Genomic DNA, 18,781 nt, shown 5'->3' with positions numbered 1-18,781 from the left:
CTTCTCAGCAAGATCTACAGTCCATACTCTGCTTATGAGCCCAGTACCCTTGTCATTTCATGTGCTTGAAAGGAAGAAGGTGCTGAGACTTCTACCCCTGCTTGAAGGCTTCCACCTTTATAGTAACCTCTCGCTAGTAGGTGTCTTACAAATTTTAAACTTCTACTGCTGTAGCTGCTCTAAGGGAAAAGGAATTTCTTCAAATTATCCTCACTATTGTTTCTTCATGTCAGGAGATTTTTGTCAGCAGTGTCTGTGGTTCCATGCCTGTTCCCTACATATCCTCTTGCTCTGATATGAGAGTATATAGGAAGGGGCGGATGCTCTGCCACTGCAGTTCCTTCTCAACCACCTGTGGTTTGAGACGGCGCGTCATGGTGTCTGGTAGCCTGCTGACTTTTTTCTTTATTTCATCATTTTCTTGTTTAATTTAGCACAGCTTTGTGCTTTTTTGGGAGCGTGGGGGTGTCTTTGTCTCTCAGTATTCTTTTGCCTGTTCCACTCAGCCCCTCTCCTTCCATGGCCTTTCTTCATGGATTATGCCAAAGATCCTGCCACAGGCCCTTCCCTGTCAGCAAGGGGCATTCCAGCTGCCTTGAAGAGGCGCATGTCCCCTCCAAGTGTAGCATCTGATCAGCAGCATATCCAGAAAGCTGAAGGCGAATTGTTTGAAACTGCTTCTTATAGAATATTCCCTGAGACTTGCAGGGTCCGAGTCCCCCCTATTGTTCAACTGCCTCAACTGCTCAGAATGCTCCAGTGGCTGCCCAAGCCTCTGCTCGATAACCAAAGACCTGGGAGGGGAGCCTTCAGAGACTTCAAGAACATCTGAAAAGAAGAGACCCCATTTCCCTGAGAAAGATACCAAGAGAAGGGAGAAAGTCACCCTCTAACTAGGGAACAAGGAGACTTCATGTCCCAGTATAGGTACCATTAAGGCTTTTCCCTCCTCTGGTACTGAAATCCCAGTACAATTTCATAATGCGTACTGAGAAGCCTTGTGTAGTACCAGTGTTGGTACCAGAATAGGAGCCTTCTAAACAAAAGGATTCCTTGAAGACTCAGGACGATGATTGAGTCCTGAGTCTTGGTGTCACTGTGCTCAGGCCACGAGAGAGAGCACATGGACCGTACTTCGGTACCATTCCAGGTATCTCTCGACATGATGACTCCCGAAAATCAGTACCCAGATTCTCTGGTACCATCCAGGATCCTCTTTCATGAAGACCTTCGAATCCTGGAATAACCCAAATCACCTCTGCTGAGGGCTACTGAGAGGGATTTCCCACACGTATTGACATTACCATCTGGTACTATACCCCCGCACCCTTCTAATGACAGGCTCGGCTGTCATTACTGATGCGGTTGCCTATCCTTCCTTGACTCAAAGTATTGACACCTGTTGCTCATCCACTGGACCTGGGTAAAGACACTTTCTGGACTCAGATGTGTTTGTCCAGAATTCCACCACCTTCCCTTTCCACCCTGCCTCCCTTGAAGTGCACCCTGAGGTCTCACCAAGAACACCGGCACCTGTGGATCCTCTGGAGACTTGGGAGAAGGATCGGAAACTGGGGGGAACATGGGCCATTATAGCAGGGATAAAGGAGAGACGAGAGAGAACATGGGGGAAAATCAGATCAGTATCTTAGATGTCTATATACTAATGTGAGAAGTACGGGGAATAAGCAGGAAGAACTGGAAAAGCTAGTTAATAAACACAACTGACATAGTTGGTATCACAGAGACTCGGCGGGAATATTGGTATAGAAAGGTACAGCTTGCTCAGGAAGGACAGGCAGGAAAAAAAGGGAGGAGGTGTTGCCTTATATATCAAAAATATATGCACTTGGACTGAGGTTGAGATGAAAATAGGAGACAGACTTGTTGAAAGTTTCTGGGTAAAGATAAAAGGGGTAAAAACAAGTGTCATGTCATGGTAGGGATCTACTACAGACCACAAAATCATCCAAAGCACAGGACTTGGTGGTGATGGGGGACTTCAGCTACCCAAACATCTGTTGGGAAAATAACACAGCAAAGCACAGATTTCCAACAAGTTCTTGGAATGTATTTGTCATAACTATAAAGGGAAGGGTAACAGCCCTCCTGTGTACAATACTATAAAATCCTTCCTGGCCAGAGACACCAAAATCCTTTTACCTGTAAAGGGTTAAGAAGCTCAGGTAACCTGGCTGACACCTGACCCAAAGGACCAATAAGAGGACAAGATACTTTCAAATCTTGGTGGGGGGAAGGCTTTTGTTTGTGCTCTTTGTTTTGGGGGTTGTTCGCTCTTGGAACTAAGAGGGACCGGACATCAATCCATGCTCTTCAAATCTTTCTGAACAAGTCTCTCATATTTCAAATTTGTAAGTAACAGCCAGGCAAGGCGTGTTAGGTTTATCTTTGTTTTCTCAACTTGTAAATGTTCCTTTTTGATAGAGGGTTTACCTCTGTTTGCTGTAACTTTGAACCTAAGGTTAGAGGGGGTTCCTCTGGGCTCTTTAAATCTAATTACCCTGTAAAGTTATTTTCCATCCTGATTTTACAAAGATGATTTTTTACCTTTCTTTCTTTAATTAAAAGCCTTCTTTTTAAGAACCTGATTGATTTTTCCTTGTTTTAAGATCCAAGGGGATTGGATCTGGACTCACTAGGAATTGGTGGGGGAAAGGAGGGGCAATGGTTAATTCCTCCTTGTTTTAAGATCCAAGGGTTTGGATCGGTGTTCACCAGGAAATTGGTGGAGAAGTCTCTCGAGGCTACCCAGAGAAGGGAGTTAGTACTTGGGAGTGGTGGCAGCAAAACTAGATCTAAGCTGGTAATTCAGTTTAGGGGTTCACATGCAGGTCCCCATATCTGTACTCTAAAGTTCAGAGTGGGGAAGGAACCTTGACAGTATTGGAGACCATTTTTTATTCTGGAAGGTGGAGAAAGCCACTAGGGGAGAGGCTGTTCTAGATTTGATTTTGACAAATAGGGAAGAGCTGGTTGAGAATTTGAAAGTGGAAGGCAGCTTGGATGAAAGTGATCATGAAATGATACAGTTCATGATTCTAAGGAATGGTAGGAGGGAAGACAGCACAATAAAGACCATGTATTTCAAGAAGGCAGACTTTAGCAAATTTAGGGAGTTGGTAGGTAGGTAAGTTCCCTTGGGAAGCAAGTCTAAGGGAAAAACAGTTAGAGAAAGTTGTCTCTTTGAAAAACTGCCATTATTAAGGGCACAAGAGCAAACTATCCCACTACATAGGAAAGATAGAAAGTATGGGTGCTCCACTACCCACTCTCCTTCCCCTCTGCTTTGGACTTTATGGTTGAAAAGGAACTGGAGTGGTGGTGGGGCCACCCCTTCTTGTACCCTTATATAAGTGCATGAGAATGTGTAGGGTGCAAGCGTGGACCCATGGACTGATGACAAAAATCTCTGATCAAGAGTGCATGGGCACATGCAAATCCTCACATGGAGCACCCATAAGGATGAAACACCTTGAAGAACTCCAGTTACTGTACAGGTAAGTAATCTTTCTGTCTCTCCTCTCCTTTCCAGACTTCCCTAACTGCTGTAAGAAGTGGGGAGGGTGTCCGTTACTCTGCCTCTCCACCATTCTTCCAGTTGTGTTCTCATTCCTTGTGAACAGCTGAGTACCTGCCTCTGTCATGCATTGCTTTTTCAAGCAGCATGAAACTGATGTGATTTTGGCAATTTTACTGTTGCCCAAAGGGTTGTAAATAGACAGTGAACTTGGCCATTGTCTTGTTAATACCATTCTTCTGCTCCTTGGTGTGCAGGTATGCAGAAACAAAGCACTAAGCAATAGTGGCTGGGAGACCCTTTGCCTGCCTAGGGAAGAAGGCATAATAGCTCCATGAGTGCTGGAAGAAGTTTGCTCACTAGTAGCAATCATAATACCATACATTTTTCTTTAAAGGGTGCAGCACTCACCTCCCTCAGCACTTGCCTTCGGGTACTAGTGACACTCCATGTCCCCAGTCCCCTTGGTCATGTGCATATGTTGAGGAGTGTAGAGCTGCTATCATTGCTAGTCAGCCCCTGTTCTCAAGGAGAGCTGAATGGAGCCTTGTGGCTGCCTTTGGAGTTGTACCAGGTGAGGGAAGGAGCTCAAGCTGTTTGTGCTCTCTTTCTCCCCTCCCACATCCCACTCCCAGTTCCACATACATCCCACCTCATTGCTTGCCATTGCATTTCTACAGAGGAACAGACACATAGACAGTAACTCAATCACTTATGTTTCAGTAAAGTTCAAGTGTCGGACTGGTTCTGTGTTGTATTTGCATATCTGTCCTGTGGGCTCTTTTGTCTGACTTTGGGCAAGTCATTTGACCTCTCTGTTCCTTGATTTTTTTTCCTCATCTGTAAAATGGAAGTCTTGTGAGACTTAATCTTTATAAACGTTCTAAGATGGACTGCAGAGTGGTTAATAAAACCTGCATTTAGAAAAAAAGACTTCCTTATTAAATGAGCAAACTGAAAGACCATTTTGCTGCCTGAAAGCTGACCACTTATAAAATAAGCATCTGACTTCAGAACATGGGGAAAAACAAACTAACAAAAAGTAAATAATCACCCAGAGTAGTTAGTTATTTTATATAAGATACTATATTCTTACACTTAGATTGCAAGTTCTTTGGGGCAGTGACAGTCTGTTATATGTTTGTTCAATGACTAACACAATGGGGTCTTGAGCTCTACGCACTACTGTGATACATATAATCAATTATAATTTTATTATAGAACCAGGAGAAATAAATAAAACTGAAACCCATGCAAATAGAGAGAGGAAAGTTAGATTTTTAGACAAAGAAAATATAGTTATCAGACATTAGCATCAAGGTAAAGACAAATAAAACAATATAAGGAATAATTTTTAAACTATTCCTTTTGGACCGCTGTATATAAGTTTCTTGAAGAGGTCATTGGAGATCCTGCACTCCTTTCAGTAATCCAGAACTGTAGAAGTCTATTATCTGCAGATTGGGCCTGCAGTCTTTTCTGGAAGGGGGCTATTACTCGTCTAATTTGCCTTGTTTTTCTTAATTCGAATCAAGTTCCATCACCATTTCATATTCATTTTTGAAAATCGTCATTTAACTCAGAAAGCTGCTTGATAAATTATAGACTTATTTGGTTGAATTATAATTAAATTAACTATTTTATTCCTTTTTCTAGGTATTGTTTGATGATCTTGGGCCATCTTTAATCAGACTTTCTAGTCCAGGTCTTCAGTTTCAGCTGCTATACTCATTTCTGCAATTCGTGGGAGTCCCATGTGGGTGTAGTCTCTTTCCTTCAAATCTCTATATCGCTATGGATGAGAACAATATCTTTGACGCTGGGCAGTCTGAAAAGCCACTGACTTCTTTTGACTCACTGCTTTGTGGAGTCAATAGTATTGGCCATATGGACACAATGACCAGAGGGAGACAGCGCATAGGACACTGTAAGGAAGGAGAGGAGTTCATACAGAATGTCTTTCATTTAATATTGCCGTTGTTTTCAGGAAAGGAAAAGTCACACCTTTCTGTCTGTTGGCTACAATATGAAATCTCAAAGGTAATTAAGTATTTGTGCACTGTCTCTCAGTGTGGCTTATAGTTTTATTATGTACATTTTTTATACCATTAAAATAAGCAACATTAAGATAAAGTGGAGGTTGAGCACTCAAACGTCAGGAAAAGCTGTAGTTAAGGTGGTGTACTCAGCTTTAACTCTGTTCATTTATGCATATATATCACAATAGTCTATAATTACATAATAACATGTTATTCTTTGAAAAATAGTATAATTTTTCTACATTCGTAGATACATTACATTGTCTATTACTGTGTAATACTTTGTATATGCTAGAGAGAGTCCATAAGCGATGGTTATACAAGATGCACAGTTAGTGAGGCAAGAGCTCCTATGAAATCTAATCTACCAAGACATTTTGTGTAATACTTAGCTGGGTGCCTGAATGATATGGTACCTGAGTACTTAACAAGGAAACTCGCTACTCACATTACATTGTTGAAAAAATAGTATAGTATCATTTGGAAAGTAGAATCTGATCATGTAATTCAGTTTTAATTCTACTAGCCATGATTGTGTCTGACTGTATAGAGCAGTGTTTTCTCAACCGTTTCAGGTTGGTGACCCCTTACTCAAAGTAAAAAAAAATTAAATTTTTTTTACAATCCCCTTTAAATTTATTATAAGAGTAAAAAATGTATCAATAAGCATGATGAACCTATATATAATTGAAGTGGGCATTCACCCACAAAAATTATGCTCCAATACATCTGTTAGTCTTTAAGGTGCCACAGGACTCTTTGTTGCTTTATATAAATTGGGTATATTTTTGAGAGGTTGACAAAGAATACTGGGGCAGAGGAAAGAGTTTCTTTGCTTTAAATTGTAATAACATTTTCAGCACTTTGCAAAGTCTTCCCAAATTGCCTGTCATGAAATAGTAATATAGGTTGAATGCATGTGAAGGCAGCTTGATAGGGAGTGGTATTCACCTGCAGTAAACAGATCTGACACTTGGCAAAGGATTCAGTCTTTTTTAGGCCTACAAAGGGGTTTTTAGCCTCTGGTGTAGCTTCACCAGTGAAGGTACTAGTGCAGATCCCTAGTTGTGGGTAGAATGCATTGGTATATCTTATCGCAGTTTTAAACCATAGTAAAGCACATTGGTAAGTAATGGGTTTACACTCACACTCCGAGTCTACGATAGAGGCTTGCAGCAGTGTAGCTGCACTGGTGGCTAAAAATCCTGGTGTGGAGAAGGCCTCAGTTTCTCTTTGCTCATTCTCTGTTCCATACAACCACTCCCTGCAGTATAAGTGACATATGACATGAGCTGACTGGTGGCCCAGCATGGGGAGGGAAACAGATTAATTTTTTTGGCATAAGAGCGAAGCTAAGGTGGTGAGGGCATTTTTTCCCCCTCGTCCTCCCAGTGGTTGTGCCTATGGGGAATGCTGTTGACTCAGTAATCTTTAATGGGCTAGTGATGCTGAAGAATACAGAAATAGAACAATGAACCCAAATACAACTGTGGGTTGGGTTTTTTTGTTTTTTGTTTTTCTCCAAATTTTGTTCTGTCAATTTTCCATGCAGGTTGTTCAGTGTCTCCAAGCAAAAAACAAGAAGAAACTGAAGTCACAGGGAAAGAAAAGCAAAAAACTAGCCAAGAATCTCCTTAAGGCATCTGAAAACCGAAACAACCTTTCCCTCTGGAAACTGTATGCTTACTTGGAATGGTTACTTGGCAACACTGAAGATGCTAGAAAAGTGTTTGATACAGCTCTTTGCTTGGCAGGCACTGAAGGAATGAGAAATACCCAACTCTGTAATCTAAGCCTGCTTTATGCTTCACTGGAAGTGGAGCTACTGGAGAGTTTGGAGGAAACTGTTATGTCACGTGCTTTACATATATTGACCAAACTGACTGAAAGTGGGCCATATGTACTTTATACTGGGCAAGTGCTATCTGTGAATATCTTGAAAGCTCGGAAGGCATATGAGCATGCGTTGCAAGATTATTTAAATGAAAGTCCAGTCTCTAATTGGGATCAGGCCAGCAGTTCTAGCCAACTGGTTAGTTTAGTTGGTTGTTATGCACTTTTCCAGTATTTGACTGTTGGGATTGATGCTGCTGTATTAATATGTAGACATATTTCTGAAAAGCTTAAAGGTTCTGCTTCACAGAAGTTTGAAAGCATTGGAGAAAATCTTGGCATTCATAATTTCCCCACTGCTCTTGAAGCTGTCACACTCATGCACACAAATTTACTCAGGTACCATATGAAAGTTAGCATTTACCCTTTAAATCCACTGCGAGAGGCACTAACGGAGGCTTTGAAGCTGTATCCTAGCAACCAGTCTCTTTGGAGGTCATATATCCAGATCCAAAGCAAGTCTCACAATGCTAGCAAAGCACGAAGATTTTTTGATAGTGTCACAAGGTCTACTAAGTCCCTAGAGCCGTGGCTGTTTGCAATCCAAGCAGAGGAGATGAGAAAGAAGCTTGTCGAGAATGTTCAGAGGTAATAGAACTCCAGACAGTAATACTGTCCACTTCACTCTTCATCTGTAGCTATCAAATCACTTTACTAAGGAGGGTGGGTACTGTCATTATCTTCAAACCTCAGTTTCCTCATCTGTAAAAGTGGAGAGGGTATTTGTTCAAGATCTCACAGTGAATCAGTGGCAGAATCATGAATAAAATGTAAATCTCCTGACTCTTGTCCCATATTCTTTCTGCTGGATCACACTGCCCTCAAACATTTCTTAAACCACACAAGTGACAGTCTTGTTCTTGAGCTGTCAGTATAATGAAGTCATAAATTGTAATAGTTTGTGATAAAATGTAAAGGAAGACAGCATGTTGCAGTTTAGAACTTGCTGTTGGTTGCAGTCTGGATACTGTATGTTGACTGTTGTAACGAGAAGTCTCTTTAAATCACCAGATGACTAATTATCATAAATATCAGATTAATCTTTGCTCATTGGTGGAAATTTGAGAATAGCCCATGCCTTCTTCCTTCAGACATTAAAAGAGGACAGGGGCAATTCTCAGGTCTTTGATAGTGAGCAAAGAATTGCCTAGTATGCTAGCTGGACTGTTTTAATAAATGAAAAGCCCACAATGCTCATTTTACATCATCTAAACACTGCGCTGCAGTGATTAATTTGTATCATTGCAGCGCAGAGAGAGATCAAGGAGACCTGGTGCTGTAATGGAGAAGAGATCAAAATATTACAAGCTTTTAAAAAATGGATGATTGCAGCTCTGTGCTGTTGGTGTTTGCCTTTGGTGAGATTACTTTCCCTGCAGTATTTCATTCTTTCCTGGATGAAGTCATCTTTAACCCAGACACCTTTGTGCAGATTGTATTATCCATTTGTATAAATTCCTATTACAGGACAAAGATACAAATGATTAATTATGCATAAAATATGTTGAATGCCCCTACTAATGAGGAATAAGAGGCATTCAGTAAATAAAATCTCTGCTCTTTTTAAAGATTCTTTTTAGCCTCTACAAACTCTACTTGCTCTTTCAGGTTTGCTAAAGATGTATTTTGGGAAATTTCTAGAGAACGGAGAAGGAGCTAGCAAAATTGAAGGTCATTAACTTTTTTTTATAGGCTAGTTATAGTTTGTTTATGTGCTAAATGCACCCCCCAGCCTAGTTAGTTGAATGCAAACTTATTCTTAATTTAAGTTTTTATTTTGGCCTTTTAATTCACCCCCCCGCCCCAGACTCCATTGTGATTTGTTATGGAAACTTGCACCTACAAGTGATTGAGTCTGACTACAGTATTCTTAAATGGTGTCAAAAATATTTCATCTCCGATCACTGATGTTTTTGTGCTGTTTTCAGCATTCTGTGTTAATTTCACTATTTTTATTAGTTATTTAAACTATTGTTATTCATACTTCAGTATGTTTCTGAATGCAGAACAGAATGTGCAGAACACATTAGACAATTTAAATATGTTGCATAATCTTGAGAGCATATGTTGATTTTTTTTTTTAAGTGTTACAATTGTTGATGTTGCTAAAAGCCTTGTTTTATTTACTTCTAACATATAGGCTAAAATGTCTGAAGAATAGTAATATGTCATGCTGGGTAAAAACTAGAATCCATAGGTGCCCTCAGGTTACATTGAATTAGGATATTATAACCTAGAAAAAATGATAATTTTTCTCAACTCTGAGTTTAGAGTGATAATTACTTTGATATGCCAGACATCCTTTCCACAAAGAAAAATAAATACCTCATTGTTTTTTTTGTTGATTTATATATTAAAATGCCCGTTGGACCAGCATATATTCCAAATCAGTTTAATCTGAGAGCACTAAATGTTAACAGAGAAAGCAGCATGAAGTTCCTAATACATTTGTGCAATTTTCTGTGGAATGGAAGCAGTGAAATTACTCTCGCCTTCTTTTATAAGGACACAGTTGTTTACCTCATGTATATATTGTTTGCTTTTCTGTTTCAGAGTAGATGTTGGAGAAATACATTCAACAATTCCTGAAACTGGGTTAACAAATCGGATCAAAGCTTTATTTGAACACGCAATTCAGAGTGAAAATGGTGCCCATTGTCCATTGCTGTGGAGAATGTATTTGAACTTTCTGGTGAGATTAGAACAGTGTTTGGGCTTAATTTTATTATATTTACCATATTTGGAATTTCTGGTTAACAGTGGGCACTATATGGTATGGGTGGGTTGAAAGATGCTTACATTTATCATTTTGAAGTTTGGTGCACATGTTAGTCATATCAGTTCCTACAGAAGGGAATATTTGAGGAAATGCAGGGATTCTCAACCTTTTTCTTACTGAAGCTCCCCCCAACATGCGATTAAAAACTCCACTGCCCACCTGTGTCACAACTGTTTTTCTGCATGTAAAAGCTGGGGCCTGTAGCAAGCAGGGCAATTGCCCAGACCCCCGCAAAGCTCAGTTGCTCAGGCTTTTATATGCAGAAAAACAGTTGTTTTCTGCAGCTTTGGTGTTTTTCAACTTCAGCCCCAGGCAGTGGGAAAGTGGGGCTCCGGGCTTCAGCTCCAGGCAGCGGGGCTTGGGACTCTGGCCCCTGTGGGGCAGTGGGTCTTGGCAGACCTCCTGAGACCTGTTTGCAGCCCCCCAGTTGAGAACTGCTGATTTAAACAGTGTTGGTTTAGTGAAGAGTTGTAATGTCCTTGCAACATAGTTTTAGCAAGTAAGAGATACTAAGTAGTATTACTGTTTGCTTATGGCAGTGGCCACAATGTGGTAGGCATTTTTCAGACATTCAGGAATGGACTGTCCCTGTTATGGAGCTTGCAGTTTAAAGATAGGTGGACAGAAGTTAAGGAAAGGGGAAGAACAAATAGGAAAATTATAGAAGTCAACTCAGTTTATTTTAGATAGCACAGCGGATAAGGATCTTTAAGGTCTTGAAGATTAAGCTGTAGCTGCTTTACTAGCTATATGCGATAATTATGGTTATGTCTCCATTAGATTTTGTTTTTGTTGGTAAAGTCAAAATGGAAATGTCTGCTGAGGTGGCCATAGTGGGCTGGGCACTTCTTTATAAAAAGTTTCATCCCGTTTTCTATTTTGAAAGTGATCTGATCTCTGAGCCCCTCTTGTATCATTTCTCTAAATCAGGGTTTCTCAAACTGGAGTCCACGAGGGTATTCCAGGGGGTCTGCGAGTCATGTCCAGGGCCACCGGCCACGCTGGTCAATTCCTCCCCCTCCCTCCCAGTGCCGCCTGCACGCCAGAGAACAGCTGTTCAGCGGTGTGCAGGAGATGCTGGGAGGGAGGGGGAAGAGTGGGGATGGGGCGCGCTCATGGGAGGGGGCGGGAAGAGGGGCAGGGGTGGAACAGGGACGGGAAGAGGTGGGGCAAGGGTTGGGCCTTGGGGGAAAGGATGGATTGGGGGCAGGGCCTGGGGCTGAGCAGGGAGCTTGGGGGTCCGTGAAAAATTTAAAATCAAAATGAGGGTCCACAGGTTGCTAAAGTTTGAGAACTTTAAATGTTCTAAATGTTCCATTCCCCAACTTTTTGGATCAAGCTTTTCAGAAAAGGAAGATAATGGGGGGCTTTTTTATTCTGAACTTAACCCATAGGTAAGCTGGACTGGTTTCCAGCTAAGCATTTGTCAGTGCTCAATGAGGCCCTGGGCCTTGGCATGAGCTGACACCTGGTCTGCCAGTGTCACATCCCCAACGCTAAACAAAAATTGGTTTGACATTTGTACCATGTGTGTCTGAATGATAAAAATGCTACCTATGATAAAATGTGATCTTTACACTTGTGGAAGAGTTATTGGTGTCAGATGAGAATAAGACGCAATAATAATTCTTCACCTAACATCAATGGCACCAAAAAGCTTCTTGAGGGGTAAAACCAATTATTTAGTAATGTTCAGCTCTGCAGATATTACCACTTAAAAGTAAATGTTATGTCTGTCCAATGTCACCAGAAAGTCCTGTAGATCTTATCAGATCTTGAGATGTGTTTAGTTCATTCAGTCTTAAGTATTTTCGACAAGGTATTTCTCCATCTTTAACAGAATCAGTAATTCAGTTGGATTTTGAATCAGTATTCCCCTTCCCCTAAAATCCCATTTATTCTTTAAGAAAGAATTAGAGGCAGAATGATATTGAGAGCTATTTGCAGAACAGGAGATGTAAATTTTAGTGCTCAGTTGTGACCATTAAATGAAGTGTGTTGCTATCTAGCATTCGTAAATCTCACCATGCAGTATAAAAGATTTAGTGACCCAAAAGAACCCAATTGGTATCTACAAATAATATTTCATCTATGTGAAATAGAAATCCTACACTTCAGCATGAAACCTGTTGATCTTAATAGAATAATTAATGTAGTGAAACCAAGTGAAAATGTTAAATCACTTACAGTTGAAAAATCTCCTGCTCCTTGAAGACCCCAAGGAACTTTGTAAATTGTTGGTGTAGGAAGGCATTGTTTAGATCTAGATTTGCCACAGAGTTTCCTTTACATAAAGTTATTTTCAAACCTGGTCAATTCAAAATATTCCCTTTGAAAGAAACTATTAAAATCTTTACATATAAATGATGACCAAATAATGAGACTAGCCAACCAATGCACTCAAAACTGTTTTAAAGCTCTGTGCTGCTGGTGTGTTCTGTACTTTCCCCATCAGATATCCAAGCTGGCATTTCTAGGAAGAGGATTTACCTTCCTTTAGCTAGGTGCCGTCAGAGGTTCTGATGAGCAGCCTCCTCTTGGCCACTCATCAGACTGTGAGGGGATTCAGCTGCTAGATCCTGTTTGTTCAGACTCCGGAGGCTTAAAACAGAGCCCAGGCATAGTGAACAGGGACAGTCTTACAGCCTCTGAGCATGCTCTCAGGGTGCAGATCTTCTGTCATCCCCACTGAGATCACACAGCCCACTGCCCCATCATTGGAACCGGTGCTTAGCTATCAATCTCCCCTTGTAGTTTGAACCTACCCTCTCCCAGAACGCCACTCAGAAGTGTGAGCCTTCTGGTTTACTACTTCCAGGGGGGCTCGTGGTAGGTGTAACTGTTAAATGCAAAGACGCTGCACAGAATTCTAAAGCATTCTTTACTAAAGCACAAGAAATACACAGAGTACAGATCATCTAGAAAACAACAAACAACCTGAACATAATGCTCACTTTAGTTCATCCTTCCTTTGGGAGTTCTTGGGGACCCATCTGTGTTCAGATAGGCAGGGCTTCCCCTTCCTACTCAGGTTCCTGCAGCAACTTTTCATATCTTATGCTGGTGGTGATTGTTGAAATTGCATTTACATAGACGTTCCAGTGTACACAACTTAACCATTTAATAACTAAGGGAAAGGCATTGTGCAAGTCCATGAGGAAACCAGGCAGCTCTTGCCGATGGATGCAGCCTGCAAGTATATGATCTACATCTTCTTGGCCACAGTGCCAATGGGGGGAGTCACGAAGGCCCTACTTATAGTCACTAGAAGTATATCTTATCACTCAATCTGAAGCAATTGAGCTTTGCCCACAGATGGTGTGGAAAGTCAAAACCAGGGGACTGGACTGTTGGATCTGTCATGAGATAGGCACTAGCTATGTTGGAAGCTTGTTCTTGCCACCTAGTATGCTGCCTGCAGGTGACATCGAGGTTCCTTAAAAGGAATTGTCCAAATTGGGTGCCTTGAGCTAAAATGGTAGATTGGTGGATTAGAGACCTCTGTAAACAGTGATGGACCCAGATTCTGTAAGGTGACTTGTCAACTGATGTCAGAAGGGGCAGGACCGGCAGCCAGGCCAGGTTGGTTGGTCTCATGGTACCAGTTATATACATAGTTTAATTCAGCTGCATATCCACTAGTCCTATGTGAGAGGGGCTAAGCCATATTGGGTAGCAATATTCTTCTACAGAATAGCACAAGGAAAGCCCAGAACTTTTTAGTGACTTCGCATTGGCTCCCTTGTTTGAACCAGATAGCTGGCTGATCAGGATGTTTCTTGTCTTTATTTGCAGTGAGGTCTTGGTAAGGTGTTCCTTGCATGTCCAGGTGTGGCCCAGTGTGACATCTAGATACACAGGCATTAGGTCGTTGTCCAGTCTGAGTCCATTCAGGAAGATGTTGAGCTGTTCGTTGGCCTTATGTGTGGTTTAGATGCAAACAGCTGGAAATGGTCTTTGACACTTACTTTTGAGTCTCCATTTTTTTACAGTAGTGGGCCAACTTTCTCATATCTGCATGGAAGACTTTGTCTAGGTGATTGAAATCCTGGTCCTGCACTGCCAGACAGATGTTGTCTGCATAGATAAAAGGCCTGGCTGTGGTGTAGGGAAAGTCATTTGTGAAGAGGCTGAAAAGTGTCAGTGCTAGAACTGAGCCTGAGGTATACCATTGTTTTGGCGGCCTCTCAGCGGCAGTTCCACACCTCTGACAGCCCGTTATGGTAGGACCAATAACACTTTGCACCTTAAGCCTATATGCCAGATCGTGTTATATATGCAGCAGCAAGGTTTAGGAATACTGCACCTGTCTTCTGCCTGGTCTGGAAGCCATTCTTGATGTAGGCAGTGAGTGCCAGCACTTGACCACAGGTACTGTGGTTTGGTCTGAAACCTGCTTGATCTACACTCAGGATAAGGGGTGGGAGCAATTCTCTGAATGATAAGCCTTTCAGGTAGTTTGTACACAAATCTTAACAAAGAGATCGGGTTGTGGTAATATGCTGCAACTCAATTGCCTTTCTCAGGTTTTGGCAAGACTGTTTATTACCTTTGGTCCTGTGCAAGATCTTAGGCTTTTTATTCTTCTAGATGACTCTTGCATCTAATTCTAGATGTCTCTTCTAGATGACTCTTGATAGCAAAATGGTTACTCAGTGTTTGCTAGTTTTTCCCAGGCTCTTCCGGAATTCAGCTGAGATATTACCAAGCCCGTAGCTTCATGTGTTTTCAGTGTTCTGATCGCCCTTTCTGTTTCATCTGTGGCAAAAGGCTTCAGTTTTAGGTATACACTGTTTCTAGTGCCGTCATTATTTCTTCATCTCTCCTTCAAACTTTTTGTCCTTATCTGCCTTTGCAACATTTATCAGGTGGGTAGCAATGTTGTTTGGAGAGAGTGGGTGTTGGCACTATGCTGGAGGTTGCTGAGCAGCACCAAGTTTTCTGATTAATGCCCTGGCTTTGTGGCTGGATCTCGAGGTGTTTAGTTCCATGTTAACCTGCTCTCATCTCTTTTAGAAATATTCAAGCTGTCTCAGCATGTATGGTGATGTCTGGATCACGACTTTCTTCATACTGATTGAGGAGTTCTGCATGCTCCTTATCTAGATAGAGAATGTAGACATTATAACAACCTCTTGGAATTGACGTGATGAAAGCTTTATAAATGGCTCTTGTAAATAGCATATAAGATTCTTCAGTAAAGATAATGTGCTATAAAACTGGGCCAATTTGCTCTTAATAGTTCCAGCAAGGTTTTTTGTTGGCGCTTACAGTAGGTCTGGATACTTGGTGAAAGTGGCTAAAGATCACAAATCACTCAACTCCTGTCCTTTTAATCACTGTCTAGTCTCTGTCAGGTCACCTCAAATCCTTATCAGGTGACTTTGTCGCCAGGTGCCCTCCTCAGCCTCCCACCCAGAAGTGGTTTGTCAATCTGTTGTCAATTATATTTATATTTGAATAGAGGACCATCCCGAGTTAATGAACCTTTATTGTCAGCCCTGTATCACTCCCCCGTGGGATTTTTGTCCATTATGGAGGCAAAAGTACAACCGAGGAAACATCTACCCCCAGATATTCAAAATGGAGTTTGCAGTCTGCTAAAGATAGAGAGCTCATAATCTCACACAGAATTTATAAATTGTATAGCTAGACCTGCCAAATTTATCGCAGATGCGAAGTTAATTTTTGCAAACAAAAGGGTCTAAATTTTCAAGAAGACCTCAACCCTTTCTCCTGCTGTGTGTGTGAAACTGTGCACTATCATTCCTACGCACATTTTTTGTGGGCTTATCGCTTTTGTAGGCAGGTGATAGAATTTGCCCGTGTAACCCCTTTATAAAATGCAAATATTGTTGTGCATGTAAATATTATTACTTGCGTACAAATAGCAGTATACTAACATTGTATGGACAAATGGAGGGCACTTCTTAGCAAATTTAGAATTGAGGAAACTCTGGAAATGGAACAATTAGATATTCTAGTTTTTTAAGGAAAGAGAAAATTTAAGATGACAGAGTATTTAGAGATTAGCAGGAAAAGATAGTATAGCTCAGTTGCTAATGTACTTGCCTTGGAGCCCTGGTCTTCCATGCTAGGAGTTGTGTTCTTGCTTAATGCTAACATTTGACTGCGGTATTAGAGTAGTACTGTCCTGCAAGTGAAGTCAAACAGGTTATTTCTGTCATTCTTTGATGTGTTTCTGTTTCACTCCGCCACTTGTGAGTTATGAAGGGCCAACTCCTAACTCATAAAGGCATTGCTCATATCATAGTCCATTAATATAATATACCATATTACATATATGCCTATTATACAATCTGTTCATAAAGGACTCCTCACCAGGGAAACTCTGTCTGAACTTTTGCGTGGTAGTTTCTCTGCTTCTAAGAAGACATAAAATATCACTTCAGCAGCCACAATTTATTTGAAATATGGATTTTTTCCCCCCCTCACAGTTTTCTCTTGGAAATAAAGAAAGGAGCAAAGGACTGTTTTATAAAGCCCTTCAGAACTGTCCCTGGGCAAAGGTAAGTGTTTTGTTTTTGTTTTTTTAAATTTAAATTGGTCATCAAGAAATGAAGATTTTTATATTTAGAAATAAATTTGAAAAATTTAGGATGTAATTAGCCATGATACATATGTGGAAAAAGAATGAAAACGGAGGGAACTCTTACTGTCAAAAGATACTAAAGATTGACTACAAATGAGAGGTGAATTTGCAAGGCAAACAATAAATAAATAAAGTGGCCAGTGGAGTTTTCAGTTTCATAAGTTGAGGAATCGTATTGTATAAAGCATGGAGACGATCCCCCTCCCTGTGACCCTGGAGAGATGGTGTTTTGAGTTCCGTGTTTAATTCTGAGCACTTCAGTAGCAGAAATATGTAGAAGACAAATTAGAAGCAATTCAGAGAATAGCAGAAAATAAATAAATTGGCGAGCACCTCTGACTCCCATTGAAATTAAAAGGAGCTTCAAGAACTTCAGCACATTCCAGACCCTACGTTTGGTTGCTGAATAAAAGAAATATAGTTTTAGAAACAGAAGAGACCTAGTCATTTATAGTCCATACCCCTGACTACAGGATTGCCACCCTATCTTGATTCTTTCTTCTGTGTGTGCTGAAATGCTGGTTGCATCTGCTAGTTGTATGTACTCCTTTCTGTCTAGTCCCTCTTTCTCGAACAGAAAGATGGCTGAGTAAATGGTTTTTTTTAAATTGTATTCATAGGTGCTGTATATGGATGCAATAGAGTATTTTCCAGATCAGCTGCAAGAGACCCTAGATCTAATGACTGAAAAAGAATTGAGAGTAAGGGTACCTATAGAAGAACTGGAATTGCTACTGGAAGATTAAAAGAAGATGGTGAAAGAACAACAACATCAACAAAAAAGAAAAAGAAAAAACAAGCAAAAAAGGGAATGTTGATGTCCAAAAGTCTGTCTTCAACTATTATCTTTGACTGGGACTTCAGTGGACTATGCACATATTTTTCTTACTAAGAATAATTTGTTAAAAACTTTGCTATTACTATGCCACAGTACTAGCTGTAAATATCCTAGAATTTGTTCCACATCTTGTAGTGGGCTGCTTTACACATGTAAATACATCTGTTTTTCTGGAAAGTACAGCAAAATCCACAAAATGATACTTACCGATAATTAATTGGCTATTGGACCCCACCTACAACTCGTATGCTACAGATTAATACAGCCATTCCCTTGAATTCAGTGGAATGTCAAGACATGCCTACTACAATTTGCTAGGCAGCACAGGAAGTAAACATCTGCCAAATGTACCCTTTACAATCTGCTGCTGTCAACAGGCTATATACATGCACACCAAGCAAGACATATTTATAAATATCCACATATGTTCCAGTATCTTGCTCTCTGTACAAAACAAGAAGATAAGTAAAACTCTTGAAAAAATATCCAAACAGTTAGCTCAATTGATAAACTGTTAAATGCCAAAACTTGTTTGACAAGTAATCAGTTTTGTCTTTGCATGTGTAATGATATGACAATTCTAATGTAAATATTTATTAAAACATACTTAAATATTTTAATCTAGTTGGAACTTGGATTTTTTATTTGTTAAATGTTAATTTTGGTGAGGAAAATGTATTCATCTTTATTTTTAATATCTAGATCTTTCCTAGCAGCAAGTTTTTGTTTTGTTTTAAATATGCAAGCTATTATAATTAACTTCCCTGTACTCCCAACATACACTGGGTAATTGTCATGAGAGAAATAAATGGTAATTCTGTTTTGAGGTGCTCCTTCCTAAGGTGAATACTCAGGATATTAGACTGTTTATAGCAACTCTGTACTTTACAGACTACTCGCCACTGATGTAAGATGGAATATGGCAACTGTTTAACAGTAAGTACATTGCATGTTTTTTCCACTTCCCACCATAAACAAATGTGTAGTGTTACTATGTTCAGGTGAAAATAAATAGGGAATTTAGTTATATAGAAAGTGCTAAAATATGAACAAGACACTGGATTTCGCATCCTTGTTGTTA

General features: G+C 40.4%; 1 protein-coding gene across 1 annotated transcript in view; it reads left to right on the top strand.

The window, feature by feature from the left end:
- Positions 1 to 18,526, top strand: part of NRDE2 (NRDE-2, necessary for RNA interference, domain containing) — a 68,788-nt gene extending 50,262 nt beyond the window's left edge. The window contains exons 11-15 of the mRNA XM_026651331.2: positions 5,195 to 5,578; positions 7,130 to 8,058; positions 10,024 to 10,162; positions 16,708 to 16,779; positions 17,483 to 18,526. Coding sequence (XP_026507116.1) covers positions 5,195 to 5,578; positions 7,130 to 8,058; positions 10,024 to 10,162; positions 16,708 to 16,779; positions 17,483 to 17,608 — 1,650 coding nt within the window. The 3' untranslated portion in view covers positions 17,609 to 18,526. The remainder of the gene's footprint in view (positions 1 to 5,194; positions 5,579 to 7,129; positions 8,059 to 10,023; positions 10,163 to 16,707; positions 16,780 to 17,482) is intronic.
- The last annotated feature ends 255 nt before the right edge of the window (positions 18,527 to 18,781 follow it).

Source organism: Terrapene carolina, unplaced genomic scaffold (genome assembly GCF_002925995.2).
Source record: "Terrapene carolina triunguis isolate 2854851 unplaced genomic scaffold, T_m_triunguis-2.0 Scaffold96, whole genome shotgun sequence".
Classification (NCBI taxonomy): domain Eukaryota; kingdom Metazoa; phylum Chordata; order Testudines; family Emydidae; genus Terrapene; species Terrapene triunguis.
Note: the sequence above shows the minus strand (reverse complement) of the source record. Positions and strands in the feature narration are given on the sequence as shown.